Genomic DNA, 24,978 nt, shown 5'->3' with positions numbered 1-24,978 from the left:
TCCCTTTAAAGAAGCAGTGAAGGGCCCGGATAGTCTCCCTTGATCGACAACTCCTTTGATCACAAAAAATGATGCCCGAAATGTCTTAATCATTCGATCACAAGATTTGCATCCCCAACAGCTGCTCCAACGTCACGCTTCCATGGGTCGAGTGGAAATTGCTTCATCCATGACAAAAACTGCAGCCAATGGCGGAAAATGTGATCTTGCGAACCTACATAATTTGAGTACAGGTTGAATTCGCCGCCAACGTTTGTCCCTTTTTCGCATGTATCTTTCTGTCACCTTGAATTACAAACAAGTAAACATAGACTATTCTGCTTCAGGTAAAGACAATCACTGAGCGACTGCATATCTCTAGGTAAACGTTGAGCTATGTTGCTGGCGAAATAACAAGAGGGAAAGCTCACAGCTGTTGGCTTCATTCAGATGCTGTTTAAAAGCATACAACCGCTTCAAGCCTGTTATTCTTGTTTCGGAAGTAAAAGCAACAAGATCACGATTTTCAGCCGAGGTAAGCGCAAAAGTCTGTTTTGCATGACACGCATTTGCCAATGACATACGGGTGATAAAGTAAAAGCTGTAATTGGTGGTGGCGACGACGCTCAACTGCAACGCCTAAGCAGAGAAGAGCTTCTTGCTGGGCTAGTTGGTGAATAGTTGCCATGATTTCAAGCGCAACAAAAAAATACGGACGAAGAACAGAGTAGACGAGACAGGCACTAACTCCAACTATTTTATTCGGCTACTCATGTGCTTATATACCCTAGGAAAAGAGAGGGCAAGATAGAAGGAGCATACACATACACGGATGATAATAAAAACAGATATGTTTACAGCCCGTTTTTCAGAAAACCCATTTCGCTTCTATACAAAGCAATCGAAGTATCATTATACAGTCGTTCGCTCTCTCCCTGATATAATACACTTCGGCTAAATCTCTCGACGCCCTGTTCTTGCTTTTGTTTAGTATTTTTATCTCATTGAACCACAGTTGTGAGCCATGGTTCAATGAGATAAAAATACTAAACAAAAATAAGAACAGGGCGGCAAAGGAATTACCCGAAGTGTTTTATATCAGGCAGAGAGCGAATGACTGTATAAGTGATACCTCGATTGCTTTGTATAAAAGCGAAATGGGGTTTCTGAAAAACGTGCTGGAAAAATATCTGTTTTTATTATCATCCGTGTATGTGTATGCTCCTTCTATCTTGCCCTCTCTTTTCCTAGGGTATATAAGCACATGAGCAGCCGAATAAAATAGTTGGAGTTAGTGCCTGTCTCGTCTACTCGGTTCTTCGTCCGTATTTTTTTGTTGCGCTTGAAATCATGGCAACGCCTAAGCACTTCAAAGGAAAGTTTGAAATCCACCTAAATGCAGCCAACGGCTACAAAGGAAAGCTATACTGCTTTCTCAGAAACTTCTCAGTTGAAGAAAAATTTGTCCTGGTCCAGGATTCGACCCCGGGACCACCGCGTAACCGGAACAGTCGCTCTACCAACTAAGCTAACCAGGAGGATAGTCATTTGTAGCGCGAGAGCGAATTGTCCTCACTCCTGCCTCACTCCTCATTGCCTCACTCCTCACTGTTCTAAATTCGAGATGTTGATCAATTCGCTCTCGCGCTACAAACGACTAGCCTCCTGGTTACCTCAGTTGGTACAGCGACTGCTCCGGTTAATCGGTGGTCCCGGGTTCGAATCCGGGACCAGGACGAATTTTTCTTCAACTGCGACGTTTCTGCGAAAGCTGTATAGCTTTCCTTTGTAGCCGTTGGCTGCATTTTGGTGGATGTCAAACTTTCCTTTGAAGAATCTTACTCCACCTCATAGGATTTCCCCTAAATCTGGTCGATTAACTCCTAAGCACGCTCCTTTTTTTTTGCACAGACTGCCTCCTGCTGCCGCCGGGCTGAAGCCCATGAATCAGCTTGGACGATTGGGTTCTGCACTTGTCTGACAAGACGCAAGTGGTTATAACGGAAGGCGGCGTAGTCTGCGTTCATCGTCCGCGCATCTGTTTGAGCGGCACCCAAGCAATTCTTCAAAAGGACGCCATCGGTAGCTGCTGGGCTCGCTTGGCGGTACCGACGACGCTCAACTGCAAGGCCTACGCACGCTCCTGTTTTGCATAGGTTAGTGCACGGACATTATTTTTGGTTGCCTTGTGTGTTGCACCGCGTCGTCTCCACCGCCAAGATGTGATTTGTTTGCTGTTGCATTGCAAATTTCCCTTGGAGCAGTTTCTGTGGAAAAATGGCTAAAGACCTCGGGAAGATTAAAGGGGAAATACGTGCTGACCTTCTGAAGGTCGAAGACGAACTGACGAGTGAAATTAAGTCATCGAAAAAATCAATTGAACGGAGCCTCATAAATGAAATCCGTGAAGGGCGAAACGAGCAAGCACAGATGCTCCAAAAACTGGAGTCTGCAAATAAGGCAATCGAAGAGTTGCAATGCCGGCTAGACAACGAAACTGCTAAGAGCACTAAGCTTTCGCAAGAAAATGATTTGCTCCGTACCAGATGTACAGGCTTAGAGCGTACATCGCTCGAACTAGAGAGGCATGTGGTAAACATGGAGCAGTACTCGCGCAACATGAACTTAGAGACCCAGGGCATTGCACAGGAGGAAAACGAGAACGTTTTGGGCATCGTTAGCCAAATCGGAAGTGCTGTTGAAGAACCAATTGCCGAAGCTGACATTGAGAAAAACCATCGCGTACCTACCCGACGCCCTTGTAAGACAAACATTTGTACAGTTCAAGTCCCGTGCAAAAAGAGACGCGGTGCTATACAAGGCAAACAAGTTACGGCTCACCAACGAAGACGCAGGAATCAATAACACAGACCCTATATATGTGAACGAGCATCTTTATCCCGCACTGAAGTGACTTCTCGGCATGGCGATCAAACGAAAACATGAATACGAGTGGAAGTCGGTGTTGTCCGAGAATGGCAAAATCTATGCGAAACAGGCAGAGGGCATGGACGCTGTACCCATAAATCATCAAAATGATCTCGACAGAATCTGTTAAGAACTGTCACAGCCACTTGGACACAACAAATTTGTCGCAAATTTGCTACCACGAATTCACTTTTTCACAGAACATACACCCTAAACAGCACACCCTAAACTCAGCCTTGCACATCAATGCTCGCTCAGCCCGCAACAAAGAAGAGTCTATAGCTAACTGTCTTGATCAATTTTCTTTAAAATTCAACATAATAATGCTGGCAGAAACGTAGTACCGGGGTGATTACGATACGATCCGCATTAATGGCTACAATAGCTTTTATATCCATCGCCCTGAACAAAGAGGAGGTGGTGTCGATATTAACGCTAACCTAGGCCGAAACTATAAAATAACCTCAGAATTTTGCAAAACTACACGGGATTACAAAATTGTAGCAATACAGAATAAGCAGGATGTAGCTGCAGTTGTATATAGGCCCCCAAACGGCAATGTTTCCAACTTTGTCACTTTTTTCGAACAGTTTCTAGAATACGTTTCCTCAAACCAGCTTCAACTTGTTCGCGGAGGAGACTATAACATTAACATCCGTGAAGATAACTCCACCGTTCGAAATTTCATTACGGTGCTTAAATTCTCTGGTTTTAGAAACGTCTTAAAAACTGCAAATAGAGTTACGGTTTCCGCCACGTCTATTCTTAATTTATTAATTACTAATGTTGAAGTTGTCATTTAGGATGCTGGTACGATCACGTCAGACATAAGCGACCACTGCTCAGTTTTATCTTTTTTTATTCCGAAGGGAGGAGCCCAAACAGTCAGTCAAAGCATTCGCGTACAGAACCTAACTGAAGAAGCGTTGGATTATTTTAATTACACAGGAAATTGGTCTTCAGGACTGGTCTTCCGTACTTACAATTTCAAATGCAGAAGAGGCGTATTCTACGTTTAAAAAAATTTACACAGATATACACCAAGCACTTTCGTTTTAGGCTTATAAAGCAATACCCCAAAAAATCAGGAAGTCTTGGGTGAGAACTACGCATGTACGCATGATCAGACAGAAAAACTATCTATACCACAAGTTTCTGCGCACGCGCGAGCCCGACACGCTAGATGAACTTGAAAAACTAAGGAACGTTCTGAACGCCGGACTGAGGAGAGCCAAGATTAGCTACTATCAGGAACTGTTTGCTGATATCACTCAGAAGCACCCTGCCACTGCTTGGAAAGTTATTAATAGTGTGCTATGCCGTGATAGACAAGGTTATTCTCCTGAGAAGATAACTTGTTAGGACCGAGAAATAACGGAAATGGCGCTGGCGGAGTACTTAAATGAATATCTTGTCAACGTTGTCCCTCGGGAATCTGATATTGTAGTTGCAGAGAAACCAGTCGGTAACGTGTGCGAAAGTATGATTTGGAGCCAGCAGACGAATCTGAGGTCTATTAATATTCATGAATATGAATAATACGAAGGCGTTAGATGTTGATAACCTGCAAATAAAGCAATTAAATATATGCTAGAGCTTATCGTTCCCGTACTCGCACATATTTTTAAGTTAATACTCAAAACAAGCGCATTTCTGAGTGCTACGAAATATTCATGAGTTATTTTAATATTAAAAGGGGGCGACAGCTACTTGCCGTCAAATTATAGGCCACTATTCGTTATTCCTACATTTTTCAAGGGATTAGAGAAGCGAATTTGTCGACGGACAACTAAATTTTTCGAAAAACATAACATCCTTCCTGAAGCACAGTTCGGATTTAGAAGAAATAAATCTACAGAGACAGCTCCATTAGATTTGAAAGAGAACATTCTACAAAACATAGAGAATAATATTTACACTTTGGGGCTATTCATAGATTTTACCAATGTATTTGATTGCCTCAATTATAACATACTGATTAATAAACTTTCGCCCTTTGGAATTCGAGGTGAACCACTTGCACGACTTCTATCATACTTAAGCAATAGAAATCAGTGTGTATGCATGGGTCCCCTCCAATCATCTTTTTTAGCGATAACAACCGGTGTGCCCCAAGGGAGCGTAATGGGGCCACTGTTCTTTAATGCCCATATTAATGATATTGTTCAGATATATACAACACTAATTTTATCATATATGCGGATGACAACACCCCATCAATTTCTGACAAACTTGAAAATAATTTAATTGCTAAATGTACGACGTGTTAGAGAAGCTCCAATTATGGTAGCAACTAAATAGAAAGAAGTTAGTACAGCGAAAACAAAAGCAATTTTTTAGAGCAAAAAATAAACCAATCACATTTCAGCACTCGCATATATATGCAGGTAAGAAAGTTGTCTTAGTGTCTCAGCATAAAATTATTGGCGTCATTTTTTCTGCTCACCTTAGTTGGGATGCTCATGTAGACGGCATATGTAAAAAAAACTCCCACCTCCCCTCGCGGGAACCCCTGTGTAGATGCGGCGCATAGGGGGTTCACGTTGCAGCGTTGGACAGCGGAGGAACGGCGCTGGAACGATGGAGCGGAGCGGCACAGGCACCGCGTTTTATAGCGCGCATAACGGTGAGGGGACGTGCCGGCGCCAGTGCGTCTGCCGCGGCTATGACGCAACACAATCCAACACAATCCACTTTAATACAATCCAATCCAAATCTAATCCAAGCCAAGTCAAGCCAAACCAATCCAAGCTAATCCAATCGAATCCAATTCAATGCCCCTCGCGAGAGACTGTCCGCTATCGGAGAGGAAAAGGGGTGAGCGGCGGAGAGCGAAGCTGGCGCGGCGAGAAGAATGGGGGAGGGGTGGAAGCCGACAACGACGACGGCGCCGGATGCAGGGACAAGGCGAGTGAATGAGATGCCTTCGCATCTAAAAACTTTCCGCCACGACTGGAGCGCTGTTTCGCTGTCGTGCGCTGCTCCCAAGAAGGGTTAAACTTCACGTATACTACGCCCTTTTTGCGTCGCACATCAATTATTGTAGTTTAATTTGGTCTAGCACAACGAAAACAAACCTCATGAAATTTTCACTGTTCCAAAAAAAGATCATCCATTTAATCGCCAATGTGCCTTATCCATGCCCAACAAGAAATTTGTTTCCCATTTACAACATTGTGAAGGTAGACCACATAAACGGATATGAAATTTTGCGCTCCTTTTTATTTTCTTCCCCCAATACAGAGACTATATTACTCGCCTGGCTTCTTTGCGAGAAAGCGAGAACTTTCTAGCACCCGCAGTTCTGATTCTTGATTCATCCCGCATTTCCGAACCAATTTAAATAACAATCGCTACAACACAATCTCCCGTCCCTTCTAAACAGCTATAATCACACGGCAAACTTTAATTTTCGGGAACTACGAAAATATTTTGTGACCTGGTAATTATCATGAAAGTTTCACTTTTGGTTGTTTTTTTCTCTGCAAGCTGTAGATGTTTGTGCTGCTTGGTTTTTATTCCTTGTCTGCATCTTGTGATGTTTGGGATTGATTTTGTATTATTTACACTCCAAAGCAAATCCTTCCGACCGATTTATGTAACCTGCCATTGAACTGAAAGACGGTTTAATAGGATTTACATTTTTGTTTGTTATTTTCGTATACTGGGTGTCTGTATATTATGTTCTCTTATGTCACGAAACCGCGTAGAGCTTTGATGTTGTCATTGTCGTTACTGCCATGTAACGGTTTGCTGGGCCTCGTCAAGCTCCTGTTGCAGCTTTTAGCTGAGCAACCAGACACAAATTTTTGGTAAATAGAAGAAAGCTGTTGCCCCCCCCCCCCAAAAAAAAAACAATTACAGCAATAATTTAGAAACCAAAAATAATTTAAAAGACTAGGGGCAAAGATGAGGACTACTTTCGGTTGCGCAGTTCAGGCACATTGTAGCGTCTGAAGCAACAAGATGTTAGCCATAAGTCAGCCTACCGTCGGATGAATACACACACACACACGAACGGTTTTTTCATGGCAACAAAACAGTGGTTGAAAGCCTATGTTTACAAGATAGCAGCTCACGCGAAATATGCTGAGTTCTTGTTGCAAAATGTGTATTCATAAAATGGCTGAGGGGAGGGGAAAAAGAAGAATTAGGAGAAGTGGGCCATCCTAGTCCGCTAGGCCGCGCGCCGTCGCCGCCGCATTTGCCCGGAAGATCAGAACACCCTTGTCTGCGAGTTGGGAAATGAGCAACAACCTCTCCCATCGCCCTATAGGAACCGGGCGGTCGTCGTATGGCACCACGGTCGCTTCAGCGAACAGCGCCGCCCGTGGCGAAACGCTCGTCGGTGGAATGGCGGTGGTGGTCTGCGCGGCGTGCTTCTGCGTGGCTATACCTGTCATTCTGCGTTGCGGCTTGCGAAGCGCAAATAACCGCAAGGAATACTTCAGATCGGTTGGTCTTGAGAGCGGAGACAACCGTTACAAGGCACGCCACGTGTACGATTTGCGCCAGTATTCAATAAATGAAACTACATACGATACTGAATGGGCTAAGCTACGTGGAACTGGAAGTGCAAGTTCATTCCTTGGTGCAGCCGTTGTAATACAAAAAGCTAATTTTTATGCCTAATTGTCGCAAGCGTGCAGTTTTGTGCATCGATGAACATTTTGGAGCTAAATTAACCGGCAAAGCCAGTGTGAACGGCCGATTCAAGCACGCTTAGACCCTGGCATTCACAGTCGATGAACGAACGGCGTAGCGCACTAGTGAAGTACAAAGTTCTGGGGCGCCTTCTAATTGATACCTGTTTCTGTGATAGAAAGCCTGTGCTCAAAGAAGGATGCCACGTAGCCTTATTACTGGTAGAAAAGGGGTTAATTTCATGGTCATACGCGTACATTAGCCACCGGGATGCGTTTCCAAAATACTGCACGACAGTAAAACGTTAGTGCTTCATGCGGAAAACCAAAGCTTTATGCCTGTAATAAGATTTGGTTGCCGGTAGTTGGTTCATGGTCTTTGAAAAAACAAGCACTCCGTGGCTAAATCAGGGCAGAGACAGTGGGGTGCGAAAGAGGTTCCTTTAGTTACACATCTGAATGCTGTGATCACATTTTGTCACATGCATCTACCACCTACGCCTGAATAAACAGAAATGGCGTCGCTTGCGCAGCACTGACACCGATGTCCCAAGTTGTAGGGGGAATTGAAGCGCTCCGCACAAAAAAAGCTGCAGAAACTTTGAGAATTGCCTGTTGATACGCAAAAATTCTACGCGGCTTCTCCATTTCACAAACCCTGAGTTTTTTTGGTGACACTGCACTCGACAACCCAAACAGCGTGTTTTTTCGATTTTTTTGTTGCGTTAATCACGTCATGCCCCGGAATGCAAACAAACCTTTGCGATTTCGTCAGTTATTTTCAGCTCTTTTTTATTGTTTGTTGGTTTCTGGACACGCACATGAATGAGTAGAATTGAGTATAACTTTGTAATATCGTTTTTTACTGCCACTTGTTTATTTAGTTTCATGACATCGGCATAAATGTCTTGACGAGGCATTACACAGTAAACGTTGCGGCACCTGGAAAAAAAATGTTTGCGCATTAAAAACACATGTTAACGTTAGTTGACACGCTCTGTCCCAATTTATAACCCCTTTGCCGTTTATCGGTGCCCCACATTTTATGTCACACAGGTGTGAAAATCTGGGGCTGTAGATTGGGATGTGAGTCGATCACTGCTTTTCTCAATAATGACCACTACAAACACGGAAGTGTGGCTTCAGCTCCCAGGCTGAACGCACAAAGCGTATGCTTACAGAAAAACGTTTTAAACGAACACGTTTTTTCGGCCAAAAAGTAATCTAATACGTAAGTAAGTGCCCCTCTTCAAACCAAACTGTACCGAGGTATCCCACCGTTAAGGCTCATGCCGAGTCGTAGTGATCGAAACCGGTACAAATGAATACTAATGCTAACACTTTTAATCGTGCTCACCGCGTGTGGAGCAAGGTGAACAGGACCGCAAAAGTTAGAACTGCCCATGCCGATGAAGCGTGTTTGCTCAACCTTAGAAGTGTTCTAAGAACTTAAGTAGGTGTTAGTCTGCCAAACTTCGTTTCAGCCGATATATCCGCTCAACACCTAAACATCACGAACGTCGACGCAAACACGACAAAAACAACGGGAGGCTGCGTTCCCCAATGCGCCGGGCCATTCCAGCAACGAGGGGAGCGCCGCAGGGTGGCGCCACACGCGTCCAGGTGCCCGGGGCGGGTAGTTCGGGGTTCAGTGGGCACATCCGCACAAGGTGCGGGGAGGCGTTAGGAGTGTTTCGGCAGGTGAAGTTGGGTGCAGAGGAGACGGGGAGATGCGGTGTAGGGAGACATGGTTGTGGTTTGTGTGGTTTAAAGTCTTCGCCATATGCGAGCGTCGGAAGCGCACAGCAAGAAGTGGGGGATAGGTGCGTCGGCAGGCCCTGTAGTGGTACATAAAGTCACTGGTACAGGATGTCTGAGTAGGTTTTGGGGAGGGGGACAGAGCAGGTAGACCGCAGCCAAGGTCGGGGCGGTCGGCCTCGTCTGGGAGTGCCCGGGTAAAGACTTCGTTCCCAGGGAGTGAGGTGTGGCTGGGTGTCCACAGGATGCAGGCTAAATCAATCTTCAGCCCTTTCTTAGTCATCGCTTCACAGCCCTGCAGAACTTCTGATCGTATAGCCTCCCCACCCCCACCCCTCCCCACGAATTTACGTGAGGCATAAAAGGTGTGAACGGAGTTCCGTTCTCGTGCTGTAGCGTGCGTGTTGTTCTTGAAGTTGTTCTTGTGTTGTTCGTGCAGAAATGAGCTCGACAGTGTTTGCCTTTTTACTGGTCCTGACGACGCTCGGAGCATCTGCTACTCCATTGCAAGAATTCTTTCAGGTAAGTAAAAGCAGGAGAGTTATATTTAAGGGCATACTGAGGGGAATTATTTAGCGCTGCTCGACAACTTCCTCAGGTTAGAGTCTCCCCCGTGTAGGCTAAATTCTTAACAGAGGGAATAGCTTCGGAAGCTTAAGTCCAAGATGTCTTGGCTATGTCCTGAGTTTGTCCGGAAGATCTATCGGCATTTTTATCAAACGAAAACTATATCAAAAACTCCCATTTTCATCCTAATTAGCTCTTCGTATCTTTAAACAGAGACTGGGACGTGACATGGGTAAATCCGCCGGATGGAGTTTCACGAATCTGGAACGCGTTTAACTTATGTAAACAGCCCGCGGGAACAACACTAAGCATGAAATAGCGAAGAACAATGTTTATGATAATTCCAACAGCATCAAGCCGGAATTGAAAGCACTGCGACATCGTTGCAACAGTATTGCTACAAATGCTGCGTTTCATTTTACGGGCGCAGCACAGCTTGGCAATGCCTGAGTTGTTTTCAACTTCGATATTTCTCCGTAGCTTTTTTAAGCCGTTTCAAGCTCCCGATGCTGTAGAACACTTCGGCCATCTCAGTGTGTGTGAATTCGAAGCATTTATCCGCAGGCACTATTTCCAACTACTCGCACTTGCGGCACAATTTCATGCGTTTCAAGACTGCTTAGCGAGAAAGAAGATATTAAAGGCAAAACAAAAGTACCAGGTCATGCCTAAAGTGGTCTATTAATACAAAATATGTATACAACTGTTTGTTCAGGAAACGGGTTTCGAAAACGGCCCTGAAAAGAGACGAGCTGCCCCGCTGACATGGCCGACGTGTTCTAGTGGTTGACGTCGGCACCGCATCCATGAGCTGCGATACCTGCATTGGGAAGTTTCCTCGGTGATGCAGAGAGAGAGAGAGAGAGAGAGAGAGAGAGAGAGATTAAGTTTTATTATTCTCTGATAGTTACGACGTCGTGGGTGCGAAAGTCCAGGGGCTGCAGTTTTCAGGGCACCAATGACTGCTCTGCCAATCGTTTGGAATTGCATGTCGTACTCGGCACTACACAGTCCCTCACTCCACTGCTCCACTATTAAAGGGTGTTTGTAAATTTGGTCGCACCTGCTGCCGTGCGGTTACAGGGTGATTGCACTTGGGACACAGCTTCGGTTGCCAGGTTGGGTAAAGTTTGTGTATTCCGGTGCTGCCCCTTAAACGTGAGGCGCAATTTAATGTCACGGTGACTTTACCCACGGCAAAGCAGCCACTAAGTACATACCGACAGGGACGAAACACCTTAAAGACCTAGGCTGTCGGCGTCACCTGTCGCTGTTTTCTGATGGTCATGGTCGACGATGGTCAAAAAACAAGTGTATAATGGATAGAATCGGCACAACATAAGCTAACATGAATTAAACTATTTTAAACACAGCAATAATCACAATTTAATTGCATAAATAACAAACATTTGTTAAATTCCTTCTTCGAAATTGATTTGAAACGCTGGGTTTTGTCTTGTAAAGTCGACTTCTTAGCACTTATTTTTATTTTATTTGCTCAATACTGCCAGCAGTCATTTGGCTGCCAAAGCAGCAGTGTACGGAGCAGTGAAATAATGCATTTTTCAAACTGCGAGCACAGAGGAGGAACAAGGAATAAATTGGACATATAATACAAATATGCAGAAAATTCAAGGAGCAGTGACAAAAAAAGAAACAAATATCACTGATTTCTGTAATGTGTGAGGAACAAGTTGGTGACAGCATGATTGGGCATGTAAAAGGCAAAAAACACACTGGAAGAAAGTGCACGACAGGCGTAGCGCTAGTTGTAGCTTATAAGGAACAAAAAAAGACAATAAGGTCATATATAGGCCATAACTGCTCCTGTTGGCGTCAACACAAAAAATACATGAACAGGAGAAACCCAACAGCAGAAAAAACAGCAGAGGCCACAGCCAACACGTGTAAATACATAATATTGAATGGTTCAACAACACTCCGCTGTACGGAACCATAGCGCAGCAGTTGTCGGGTTTGAGATAAGGCATGCAGGTTGAGTTGTGTGTTCAAGGATTAGAGCCGAGCGTCGCAAAAAAAAAATCCAAGGATGACGCATTTACAACGTCGTACGAAACATCGTTCCAGTCCCTTATCGTCCTTGGAGAAAAAGAGAAACGGTTGGCGTTTGTTTTACTACGAGGAACCAGAATTCTCCAGAATTGTCTTATCATGCTTTCTTCATGTCTCACGCGCTGTGTTATACTGTACATAGTCATGATACTTTAGTCTAGTGTGCCCGCTGACAGTGATGAACAGGGTTTTGAGGCGGTGAACTTTGTTACGTGATTTAAGCGTTGGGAGCTCAGACCTGTTGCGTAATTCCGCGATAGAAACGTGCCTCCCGTATGCGTGATAGATAAATATTAGCGCTTTGTTCTGAACATACTCTATACAAGCGGGTGCCTCCCGTATGCGTGATAGATAAATATTAGCGCTTTGTTCTGAACATACTCTATACAAGCGGTGTATTTTTTTTGTGCGGGTCCCAGATGGTGTCAGCATATTCCTATATTGGGAGTACCAGGTGTTTGTAGGCAACGAGTTTTGTCTTGCTAGTGCAGTGCTTTAATCGCCGTTTTACAAACCATAACCCTCGCGATGCCACCGAGACCATGTTGGTGATGTGGGAATTCCAAGATAGATTAGGTGATATAAGAAGGCCTAGTATTTGCACTTAGTAACCTGTTTGATTGGATTGTCATTTATTTTGTAGACATGCCGTAGCGAGCTCTTTTTACTAGTTATGGTCATTGTAATGCATTTTGAACTGTTTAGGGTCATTTTCCAACGTGTTTTCAACCGCGAGAAGATACGTTTTCAACCATCAGTTTTCAACCGCGAGAAGATACGTATCTCTCAGTTGGTGATCGTCAGGTGATCGGACACCATGGTAATCTACGCAGTCACCCACAAAAAAGCGGCACCGCAAAGGACATTAAAACGACAAATTATCTAAAAAAATGACAAATAGAAGCGGCCCAAGGACAGAACCCTGCGGCACGCCCGAGAGTACTCCAGTCAATGTGGAATTGGAGTTGCCTATGTTAACAAATTGGTGTCGTTCAGAAACACAGCAATCCAGCTACTGGGTTATTTTTGGGTTGCGTTATATTTGGCGCAGTTTAGTTTTAGATGAACGTGAGAAACCTGATCGACGGGCTTGGTAAATAAAAAAATAACGGCAACCTGTCCGCCGTTATCGAGTCAAGTGAAGATTTCATTAGTTTTGACGATCAGCTGTGTCGTCCTTGATAGTCCACGCCGGAACCAATGCTGACGGTGAAAAAAAGTTGTTAGTCTCTAAGAATGAGCTTACGTGGCGGAAAAGAAAGTGCTCCAGTATTTTGCCACAAGTGCATAGCAAAGAAATGGGTCTATAATTGGATGGCTAAAGTTTGTCACTAGATTTGTGGATGGGTTTAACCTTCGCCGTCTTACATTCCTTCGGTATTTCGGTTCGGCCAAAACTTTCATTAAATATTCTAAAAAGAAATTTGCTGCACCATTTTGCGTACCTAAAAAGAAAGGCATTTAAAATTTCGTCGGGTACCGCAGACGTTTTAGTGTCTAAATTTAGTAGGGCCGAAAAAATTCCTTTTTCACTTATTGTTATATCAGGTAGATCTAAGCCTTTTATTTCGAATGATTCTGTTGTGATGTTGCTGCGAAGAAAAACCGACGAAAAAAATAATTAAAAGCTGTTGCTATCCTGGTGGAATCAGTAACTTCTGTGCCGTCTTTCTTTGTTCTAGTGACAGGATTCCTTCTACGTGTGATGTGCATCCAGAACTTTTTTGGGTCTTTGATAAGACCTGGCAAGACCTGGCGCCACCGTCTCAGCGAGCACGCGATTGCTCCTCCCACCGGCGCTTCTCCGGCGCCCAATCAGCGCGCGCCGTGTGGCAAGAGAGGGACTTACAATCTTTGGATACACTTATACACTGCATGCTTCGGCCTTCCCCAGGCTTCACGTTAGTGAGGATGGTCCGGGGTTTTTACTTGCCCAGACGTCCCAATTTGCTTGATCCGATGATGTGTAAACATACGTTAATGTTAGGGAAATGGCTCGTTCTTGTATATAATGACATTCATTTTATAACACATGACAAGCGGTCACTACCACGAGTATGCTTTTGCGATGGAGCAAATATGTGCCTGTCATCACATTCCCCCAATTGGGGCCAATTTCTTTTCTGCTCACTCTTGTGATGTACATCACAACATGGACAACCTCATATGTAAATATACGCGATTTCCACCTCCCAGAACGTCGCTCATAGTGCCCGTCCCTCATAGTGTCTCATAGCAGCAGCTGTATGTGAGATTGCATCTGAGTGCCGTGTTACGTCTTAGTCTAGTCCCAAACGCACATCCCGAGGCACAAAAGCTCTGCTGACGTTCCTGCGAAGTACATGATGGGAACACTGTCTACAAATAACGCTACGCAAGGATGCCCCTCAAGTTGATGCTTATCATCATCACTATCTCCATTATATTCATCACATTAATCGCTTTTTTGTTTTACGTTTTCCTTACGTTTACGCGTAGCAATCTAGCCGCCTCGCCTTTGCCAGGCCAACCTCACGAGCTTTATTAATGACCCCTCTCTGCCTCTCTCTCTTCTTTTGCGCATCACCTGAGCAACCCGCAGAGGGAGTTCTTGTATGTTTTTTTGGGCTACGCAATCGGTGAATATTTGGTGCTTTTGTCAGGCGAATCTGTGGGTCCGCTCCGTAGTGGATCACTGAATCCCGGGCACTTCGTCGGTTTTTGGTCACCCCCGAGTGAGGACCAGTCACCCAAATATGAAACACCCACCTGTCGTCCACGGACCACAGAAGGGCGACTTGATCGGCGAGAAGGCGGACGCTGCTGAGAGTATAGAACAGGGAGGAGGTAAAGGGGAGGCAGCGAGAGGCACCCGAAACGCTACCATCGTTCGATGTCGTTTGAAGAAAAGTAGCCGGTTCTTATTTCCCAGCGGAGCTGTCCAATCTTGAGCATGGTCTGGTGGCGTTTTAAAAATATATATCAAGAAAAAAATTGGCTCGCGATTACGATACTACTTAATATTTGTGCGCAGCAGCACTGCGTTGAGGCAGCACTCCCTCGTGGGTTCTCTCGACGGCAGCGATGATGAGCCTCTGCGTCGGCTGCGCGAAGTGCGTCTCAGGAAGGGACCGCGAACTGCGTCTTAAGCGAACGCACATCATAGTCACGCGCACGCCCCCCTCCCGTTTTCGCTCGCGTCGCGTAGATGAACGTCTCTTGCGGGCACAGCATACCGCCCCCCTGCCCCACCGCACTCTTTCGGCGAGCACTCGCGCCGCCACGGCGTACCGCCCTCCCCTCACAATTTCGCGACACTCTCCTCCTTTGCTTTCTTTCACTATTCTGTCTTGCCATCGTTCACTTGGTTACGATGACAACGCGGCTCAGCCCACAGACGGCCGCGAAAGGGCTGCGCCCTAAAAACTGCGCTGCCTGTAAAGTGCGTACCACCCCAGATAGGGTATTAAAACAGCGAAGCCGGTTTTCGCGCAAGCTACAATGCGAGCACCTGGGGCATATGCATATTCGCAACCCTTACTATACCATTTTAAAGGTGATTTTGTTTCTTGGGCGACTAAAACGCAAGAAAATTGGCGCAGCTTGCTTTAATACTGGAAGGCTGGAGAAACAGCGGAGGTGGTGGTCGACCTAGCTCCTTCCCCCCTGGCATTTGCTGTCAGAGTGGGGGACCGACCGGAACCGCCTTGTGAAATCCGGCTAAACTTGACCTCTCCCCTGATCAACTTAGCCTATAGCCTAGCAAGAACATCGCGAAACCTAGCAAAACTTTGAAAAGCCTACCAAAAACTAACAAAACTTGGAAAATCCGGAAGAAGCTAGCTCGACCCCCAGCTCCGCTGTTTCTCCAGCCTTGCACCACTAGTGCAGGCTGCAACCATTTTTTTTTAGTTTGACCAGGCTACAGACTTTAGCGGAATAATGAGACAAGATGTAACATGCATTGAAAAACGCACTCGAGCCTCAAACAGGCGTTCCCCTAATTCACTTCAGTGTCGCTTTGAAAGGTGAGATGGCGAATCATGAACAAGCAAGAACGTCGTGAGCCCTGTTTTGTGAAATGTTTTTTTTCTGTAGAGAATTCAGAACAAGCCGTTGCTGACCTACCAATGTTACCGCAATGGCACAAGCTTCGAGCCCGACACGGCCCAGGATCTGAGAATCCTCTGGACCAGCGCGGGCGAGAACAAGGCGGACTGTGTCGTTGAGTTCAACATGCCCGGAGTGGAAGAAAAGACCTCGTGAGTCGAGGGGACAATATTCATTTCGTGCTTGCTAATCTCCCGAAGATGCTGTGTTACTGAACTTGGAGTATCGGGTTCGATTACGGTGTCAGCGGCTGCTTTAGGAGAAAAAGTAAACCTCTATGGGTAAGACATTTTGTCGGGTGTAAAAGAACGATAGATGGCTTTAATTAAGACTGTGGTTGTGTCTTATGTTTCGGGTGTAGCTTTGGCAGGTACGCCCAGCTTAACTTTTTCGTCATGAAAAGGTAGCATAGGCTTCGTTGCGGTAAAACCTTTGTGTGCGCTCTTGTACGTACGCACGTACCCAAGGCCCCCAATATAAACACCTTTCTACCGCTCTAGTATACCCACCACCGAGGCGTAAGTGCAAAGATTCCAAATGTTATAAGTGGGGTTTAATGCATTATTCAGTAAAGCCATTTTATCGCATTCATCACATTGTAATTTCACTTCAATTGCCTTTAAAAATAATTAGTTCCTATTTATCTTTTACTTTATTTGCCTTTTTTGTAGCAGCAATAAAGCCATGGTGCTTTCCATCCCGCGAATATTTTAGGCAATCAAATTGCCCAAATAAGTGCACATTTATTGCAATGCTCGGGTCAAACTGTAAGAAGAAAAGTATGTGTGACGCCTGGTGACCTCCAGTCAGGCGATACCGCCAGCAACAATTTGTTACCCTGGCGGGAAATGTTTCCCGGCTCCCGCAAATATGTAAGTGGAGGGCACACGCGTCTACCTTAGCTGATAGCACGCCGCAAATAGCATGTTGAGCTATACGCGTGCCCATTCTATCCCCGGCTCCACAGGACGTCTATCTTGTTACTTTCTGCAGCTGCGTTGCTTGAACAGAGCTTTAAATTATTTCTGCCGTGACTGACATGCCCTCGAATGGTACAAAGTTTTTTTTTTTTACGTCTTCCCGGTTCTATACAGATAAACCTGAACGTGCATGTTCCGTGTGTTGCCATTTGTCCATGAAGTTAATTGCATTTTCTGCGCGAGCATGACGTGTTGTGTCTAAAAAGTTGGCCGCGTATCTGCTCCTTTCGTTGCAAATGCCGTCAAAAGACGATAGTCTTTATCGGCTTTTGCGAAGTAAATGCCTCCCTTCGCTTTCCCGCTCACCTCTCATGTTGTTCCTCTTGCGTCGCGCTCCTCCCAAGGTAAAGACGCCAAAGGTTTGCTTAAATCATTTTAAATTTCCCGCGTTCCACTGCTCCAAACCGGGTGTCTCGATGCGAACGCTGCCGTACGGCGAAGATGCGCGTTAATCGAGGCGCCCTACTTCAACGTTTATAGATCCGCGTTTCCCTACTCTACGTGCGTTGCAAGCAGAACGTGGAACCTATGTAGTGGAACCTTGTGTAACTGTTGCCGGTTGATTTCTTAAAATGGCGTCAGAAGCTGTAGTGGCGCGGGCGACAGCAGGCGACGGCGGAGTGAATTCTTTTTCTTCAGTTGAAGTATTTAATTTCGGAAAAGTCAAGCATGTCTGATTTTTTATAAAGGAACACTGCAAATATCACTTCTGTATTGATTTGTTGTCTCATATTTGCGTAATGTCTTGTTCTTCTTTAACAATGTTGAAAAGTATGAACATTACACCGGACATAGACGGGCAGATTTAGCTGTGACTATATAAGACTATTGTGCAGGCATTCTTTTGCTTTGACCGGGTGGCTGAATCGAGTCACAGACGGACAGACGGACAGACATACAGACATACAGACAGACCAAAATTTCTGGGTTTAAGTAGCCCAAGAAAGACTATCGTCTTTAAAAGGAGGGATGGGGTCGCCCTTATTTTTTGAATGACCCAAGCCATCACTCAAAAAACACACATTTACCACCGTATAGACCCAGGCACGGGCCTCACTATCCGGGAACGAAGCAGCACATGCAGGAGCGCCCGTGAGCTTCGCTTCCGGGTGTTCACTATAGAGGGCCAGTTGACTCGGGTTCTACAACGGCTTCTGTCCATGTTATGCACCCCTAGTCCATCAGAATGCTATAGCACTACCGTCACGCTCGCCAAACGTACCCTGCGTTACACCAAGCCCTCTCTGTCGAAGAATACGCAGTAGTCTGCCATTGATTGCAAAACGACAGATACTCTAACATTATTATGACTTCTTCAAAACCAGCGTGAAAACTGGGACTCAATAAGTGGTAAACACGCACGAGCGCTGTCCTCTATCCGTCACCATCCTCTACCGCATCTTCCCCTTACGTTTAAGGTATCACCTCCCGGACTGCCAAGCTCCTGTCACCACATCCCACCTGGCCTTCCTGGGCCCTCAACTCCCCCTTCCTCTGCATATTCCTGCTCCTCAACCGTGGCAATGTGTGTTAGCAAGCTTGGACCTCCAGGGACAGCGCAGCGTGATGCAGCAGGCCACCGAGCAGAGGAGGCGGGCACTCCTGAACTCAGGAGGCGACCCACCGACTTTCATATTTTCTGAAAAGACGTTTTAGCTACCTACCCAACCCAACTCATGCTTCTGAGGCACTTCGGATGTGGTAACGCTGAACGTGAAAGTGCTGCAGTTTCTCAGTTACGAATTTTTACTTTCTATTATAGTGATGACAAAAAGCTGTATAATAGCTGCTGTGAGTCACTGACAATTGTTTAAAGTTTATCAAGAGCGGAGAGAGAGAAAGAGAGATAGAGAAAGAGAGAGAGAACTTTATTCTGGAACCGCTGGGTCAACGACGAGTGGTGACCAGCGCTTGGAGGGCGCCGGTGATCTGGGCTGCTCGTTCAGCGAGTCCTTGCTGTCAACGATTTGAAAAGAGGGCTACAACTGTGGGCGAAGACCTACTCTTAAAAAAATGTCCGCGGTTCTATTTTGCCACAATGCACCGAAATGACACATCGCGGCATTCTCTGGAGCAAGTCCGGCAAATAAAGAGGCGCAAAGTATGATGAGTCTCAAAAATGTGATCTGCGTTGTGATATCGCGCGGCGCATATCGTCACGCAGGCATTGCGCGATGTCGTTGCCCTGACCACCTTTTTCGAGTTAATATCTTATGGTGCCGTCGTTGGCCTATATTTGACCGCTATGATCGCAGTAATTGCCCTGCTGGGAGCATTGTTGGCAAACAGATTTGCGGAAGAGTGCAGGTGAAACAATACGCGCTGTTGAAGAAAAAAATGTGTTGATTGGCGTGATGAAATGTATCTAGCTTTACTGCTATTACTATCTCAAAAAGTGTGTTGATCACGCTTAGCAGAGGCATGGCCTTGTCACTGCATGAATCATTTGAAGAGTCCGATTTTAAGAGGGGTGCGACTTTAGCTGGTTTCAGTGTGTATAGACTGGTAACTTACTAAAATTAATGATTAAAATGGGTCACAATTGAACGGAAAGGACTATAATCTTGCATTTTGAAATGTACCAATGGGGTGCCATCGGGGCCAATTTCTTTGTTCACCGATAATCGCTGGCTAATTGTAAAATGGCGTCTCCTGTGGTGTCACGGAAATACAACTCAGCTCTGTATTGTCTCGAACGCTCAGGATATCCATGTGAGAACGAAAACCTGTTAGTAAGGCTCTCATGGGTACTACAAAAGTAGTTATTGAAATTATCATACAGGTATACAGTAACTTCATCGGGAAAAGTGCGTGTCAGTTGACTATTCCACCCACGGATATAGGGGTGTCCCAAAGTTGCTTTTAACTACCATTTTTTATAGCAGAAAAGAGCTTTGATCGCCATATAATTTCTTTTTATTGTTCATAGGTTTCGTGGAACTGCAGAGTACGTGCCGGATAAGGACATGGCAATTTTAGCGGATGACAGTAAGTCATAGTTTAGTTTTGAGTAACCCACGTAGATATTGTTTGGTGTGGCTTTTGTAGCCAATAATAAAGGTACCAAGACATTTTCTACACAGTATATTTTTTCCGAAGTCTCACACATAAGTACTGATACTATTCCTCCTAACGCATACATCTTCCGAACACTGATGATTTTACAAGCGACGGTTAATGATTCTGATAAGTTATGTTGCTCACGCTTGCGAAAGTGTGGGGGTGGCAACACGCATACTTTAACTAAACTTGTTTGCGTTAGTCGTTTATTGGCAGTAATCAAAACTTTCTTAACATGCTGGCAACTGCGGTTTCCTCAAACGGGCTTGTTTTATCGCTTTTGTTCTTTTAACGATTGCCCCCAACGCTCGATAAAAGCGTAGTCGCAATTAAGCCCTCTTTTTTCGAGAAATACATAGACCTAAACGTGTATCCTGAATACTGGATATGGGAAGCGCAACTCGGAGGTTTCTGTGGAATTAGATCCAACAGGCAATTCTGCCATTAACTTGAAATTGACTGAAATTCAATACATATAACTGTTCCAGTATCAGGAGGCCGCTCAATAAACGATTGCTTGCATTGGTTGTAAAAACTATCCAAAACATCGCGCTCAGTAAAAACAAGAAGTGGATAAAAAGTTATCCCGGCATTAAGAATGTCGTCACCACCGCCCTTTTCGTTGAAACGTTCATCTCTTGGCATCCTAAAAGCCGGCTATTCTCGTCCAGAGCTTTATGTTGTTCGTGCTTCCTAATCTGCCTATAGATATACATTCCGTAAAAAAGCCGGTCACGCTTAAAAAGTCTCACTGTTTCTCTTCGCTTGCCTAGAACGTACGGCGGAACTCTACGTCCTTCAACCACCGTACAACGGAGAAGCGTACTATTTCAAGCAGAGTAAGTTCATTTCAAGACTATGGTGTTTCTGGGGCGTTACCTATTACGCTGGACCCAGATGAAATCAGCCTGTCTGCGCGAAAAACTTAGCAGCCCGACGCAGCAGCGTTACCAAAGTATCTGCACCAAGGTGCCCCTCAAAAGGAGTTGAATGGCGAATTACGGCGTGCAATACCGGGTAGGTTCGCCGGCAAATTCAGCAGCGACGATGTTGGACAAATCTCTTGGTTATAACTCGTAGTAACGTTTCCATGGAACGCCTATAAATTCCACCATCGCGTTTGTAATAAGGCAGAGTCGCTCTTCCTCGAGGTCACGAGTCGAAGTGGGCATAGAGAGCGTCTGCCTTCATACCACGCTTATGGAAACATGCGTGTTCGAACTTCTAAGGACGATCACGAAAAGGCAGTTCTGCGCTTAGCGTCAGCTGTGATCGATACAACGTGATGGATTCCAACCATGCCGTAACGAGGGTGAAACCCGTGCTCAAGATCGCAAGCGTTTAACCATGATGGCACCCTGATACAGAATACGTAACAATTGAACAGGCTCTGCCGTAAGCAGTAGCTAATGCACGCTTGTGAATTTGGAAGAGAAGGAGTGCGGTGTCGCTGAAGAAATCACTGTGTTCTAACGCGTTTTAACTGTTTCAAGTGAGGGATCATAGATTTTAGGGAAGTTTCGCCGGGCTATATATTTTATGCAAAATACCCTCGCTGCAAAATATGCAGACCAGAGCAAGATCATTACTAAGGAACGCTGAATTAGCCTGGCCCCTTGCTTCGTAGCGGTTGCAAGTGACATACGACGTCGCATTAGGTCTGGGTGATCTTCTCATTTTATGTCTGAATCTTGGTTTCCGCGGAACGGCTTCACCTACAGCACTCTGTTCCGCAAATATGCAATGCTAGGTGATATGGGCCCAATATTAGAATGGCTCAAAGGGCCCTCCTAGACCTTAAGCACAAAGATTTCCACCGCTTCTGTGATATCAACAGCCAAATTTAGCTTCACGGAAATTCGCACATGCGGTTCATGGAAGCCAACGGTGACTTGTCCCTGGACTTTTTCTGTGCACGTACATTTCTTCGTTTACCGCGAGACGAGCTCTTTCCAAGCTATCCGTTAGCCATGCATTGAGGACTTTCTTAGTAACGTATGTTATGAATTCTCAGAAACGTCAGTTATGGTCACAACCCAGTACCAGTATATTTTGTGGGACGCGTCTGTGCCAATAAAATACCATCGTTTTTGACTGATTAAGTTTGGCGCCTTAAACGAGAAGACATGAACTTGACGTGCAGGGTAATTCGAATGAGCGAATAAACTTCATGCTACTGGAAGCGAGATCTTCGGGCATCCTTGCGGTGGTAGCTGTCCTCAGAGTCCAGGGCACCTTGGTGCTTGCTGGCGAAATGCGCCTTCTCCACTAGCATACGCTAGACGGCTAGCGCCGGCCTGGTCAGCAGCTCCACCCGTTGGTGTAGTGTAATATGAGGGAGTAAGCGAAAAGTTGATATGTGCGAGCATGCAGGTGTTATGTGAAAGAGTTTGCCTTTGCAGTGTAGGCACGTAGCAGTGTACTGGGTGTTAGAGGTGTCGGGAAGGATGATATTGTGAGGGTACGTTTTGTTTTGCAGTTTTCGGGTGGTGGTAGCTTTATGTCGAGAGAGTTGTGGATGTGGTGGTGGAAATTGTCGGCTGGACAGTCGCTAGTGGGCGAGAATATTTGTACAGGGGAAGAAGAAAACATTAAGTGTGGAAAGGGTAAATAAGGGGCCTTGGGGTCGACTGCCCGGTGTAGGTGATCTCAAGCCGCACTTAACTTCTGTCTAATGTAATCAATTTCAAGGTGAAATATTATCAACACGTTTTTTCGCCCACCGAGCTGTTCGCTTGTGACCTTACATGTTTAATAAATTATCACATGACCCCGCAGATATAGATGTTGGAAGGAAGGTGTATGTTGGAAGGTGTAGGTGATATGTTGACGGAACACCTTTTCGTCGGTCATCCCTCAGCGTCCTTCAACAGCAGCGCATACCCAGATAGAGAGGGAATGAACGTAGCTGGTAATGCGACTCTGCTGAGTGTCAGCTTTTTGGGGCAGCTAGCCAAAGTTTGTGACAATATAAGCAATACTTTATCCAGCTATAATTGAATTGATACCACGTCTTACACTGTTTTTTTGTTTTTTCTTGGTACACACAGCTTGCCTCACCTGAATACAAAACTAATTGCGTTAACTCTTTATTTTATTTCTTCATTTTGCTTGGTTGGTATTGTTTTTCTATTTGTCGCAGTCATAACCGCTACCGGACACCAAAGCTTCAAGATCTACGACACGAGCCAGACGTGTGAGAACGCCATGGCTCTTCGCCAGACCGTGTGCACCGACCCCTGCAACCTGAAGGACGTACAATGACGTCTCCTCAATGTGCTCGCAGAAGAAAGGACAAATTATACTAGACCCGAGCATCGTGTATTGTTGCCGTACCTGGGCATAGCCATGCCAAAAAATGTTGGAAACTTCTCCTCCCTAGCGCCACCATCATAGTTAAAAATTTATCAAGCGACCGCAAGATAAGTTCAACCTAGACAGTTCCAGATTATAAAAAAGATCCTTTAGTGGGTCAATAAAAATGCCTCAGCATGTCTCCATCTTCGTCGCGAACGTGAGGCTGTGCGCGCAATACGCACGCCTTGCTCCGGCTTTAAATACAGCCTCACGGCGCATCGCGCACGCCCCTCACATAAGCATACAAATCATGATTTGCGTTCTACCCTTCACAGTGGTCACGTAGCGTCTTTGGCTGCCTGTCGTTGCTTTGATTGTCTACCACCTACGGCATTTCGCTGCCGTTATTTCCCTTTCATTTTACTTTGTCGCAAACTCGGACCTTCATTCACTGAAAACTCAATTTACAACGTGTAAAACAGGAAAGGGACCCGTCGATACGACGTGCGTTGGCCTCGGCTCCCTACTGAGTCGGCAGCCATGCGACTGCAGCGCCACCGCAGCCACTTCTCCTGCCGGCTGGGCTGACGTCACCCGTGACCACACGCTCTCTGTCTTTGTTTTCCTGTCGCTTTCTATCCAGTGATCAACGGCGAAAATTTTTGCCGACATGTTTGATCCATTGCTCACACAAAAAACAGGAAAAACTACGCCTCTTTTCGAAATATCCCATGAAAATTTCCAATAAAATGTATTCCACCGAGTGCTGTGAGGTTGCTGTATCCCGCATCGCTGAAAACAATTGGTTGATTGTAGGGTTTAACGCGCCAACGCAACACAGACGATGAGGCGCGCCGTAGTGGAGGGCTCCGGATTAATTTTGACCACCTGGGGATCTTTTTCGTGCGCCGAAATCTCGTGCACACGGGCGTTTTTGCTTTTCGCCTCCATCAGAAAAGCGGCCGCCGCGGCCGGGAAAAGAAACCGGGACCTCATGCTCAGCGGCGCAGCGCCTTAGCCACTGAGCCACCGTGGCGGGTGCATCGCTGAAAACAAGGTTGTACACTCTGAAGAGTGGCCTGCCGGGCATTACATGGCGCAGTGTTCTACCTGTCATACAACCGCTCATGCGAAGCGCAGATGCGAGTTCTCAAGGCCAGTCCTGACTAGCCAAGCCGTAGTTATCGCTTCACGTATTCGGATGTCACGTAGTAAAGATGCGTCTGCTCTACTAGCGCCCTTGTTGCACAATGGTGATATTATTAACCTCGCCACTTGAAATGGTCGACGGGAGCTCGACTGAAGACGATGCGAAGATTGTGGGAAACTTTCACCCTAGGAGCAGAGCACATCGCTTCTCGTGTCATCGATGACCGGCCTCATTGCCTGGAATGATAAAGCAGCCGCTGAAATCGGATGGTATATACCTTCGGGCTGAGACGTTGCACATGCCGTAATGACCGTTGCAAGTCCTTTTCATGGGCTTCGAACGATGTAAAAGCTGCAGCGAAGCTTTTGAATCTATTAAAACGACGATTTTCTGTCGTCTATACACTCTAGACCGGCTATACACTCGTTTTCTGTTGAGGAAACCAATTGAAAAG

At 45.7% G+C, this 24,978-nt stretch overlaps 1 protein-coding gene across 2 annotated transcripts in view; it reads left to right on the top strand.

The window, feature by feature from the left end:
• LOC144178964 (uncharacterized) overlaps positions 1-23,561 on the top strand; it is a 29,862-nt gene extending 6,301 nt beyond the window's left edge. The window contains exons 1-7 of one of the 2 annotated variants that reach the window (XM_077707114.1): positions 435-514; positions 1,891-2,135; positions 9,748-9,830; positions 16,026-16,189; positions 19,947-20,005; positions 20,851-20,916; positions 23,220-23,561. In XM_077707114.1, the coding sequence (XP_077563240.1) occupies positions 9,750-9,830; positions 16,026-16,189; positions 19,947-20,005; positions 20,851-20,916; positions 23,220-23,341 (492 nt within the window). In that variant the 5' untranslated portion in view covers positions 435-514; positions 1,891-2,135; positions 9,748-9,749 and the 3' untranslated portion in view covers positions 23,342-23,561. Of the gene's footprint in view, positions 1-434; positions 515-1,890; positions 2,136-9,747; positions 9,831-16,025; positions 16,190-19,946; positions 20,006-20,850; positions 20,917-23,219 lie in introns of those variants that run through there. The other variant, XM_077707113.1, reaches the window with a different exon arrangement.
• The last annotated feature ends 1,417 nt before the right edge of the window (positions 23,562-24,978 follow it).

Source organism: Haemaphysalis longicornis, unplaced genomic scaffold (genome assembly GCF_048455015.1).
Source record: "Haemaphysalis longicornis isolate Haplotype H1 unplaced genomic scaffold, Haemaphysalis longicornis Haplotype H1 scaffold_4, whole genome shotgun sequence".
Lineage (NCBI taxonomy): Eukaryota > Metazoa > Arthropoda > Arachnida > Ixodida > Ixodidae > Haemaphysalis > Haemaphysalis longicornis.
Note: the sequence above shows the minus strand (reverse complement) of the source record. Positions and strands in the feature narration are given on the sequence as shown.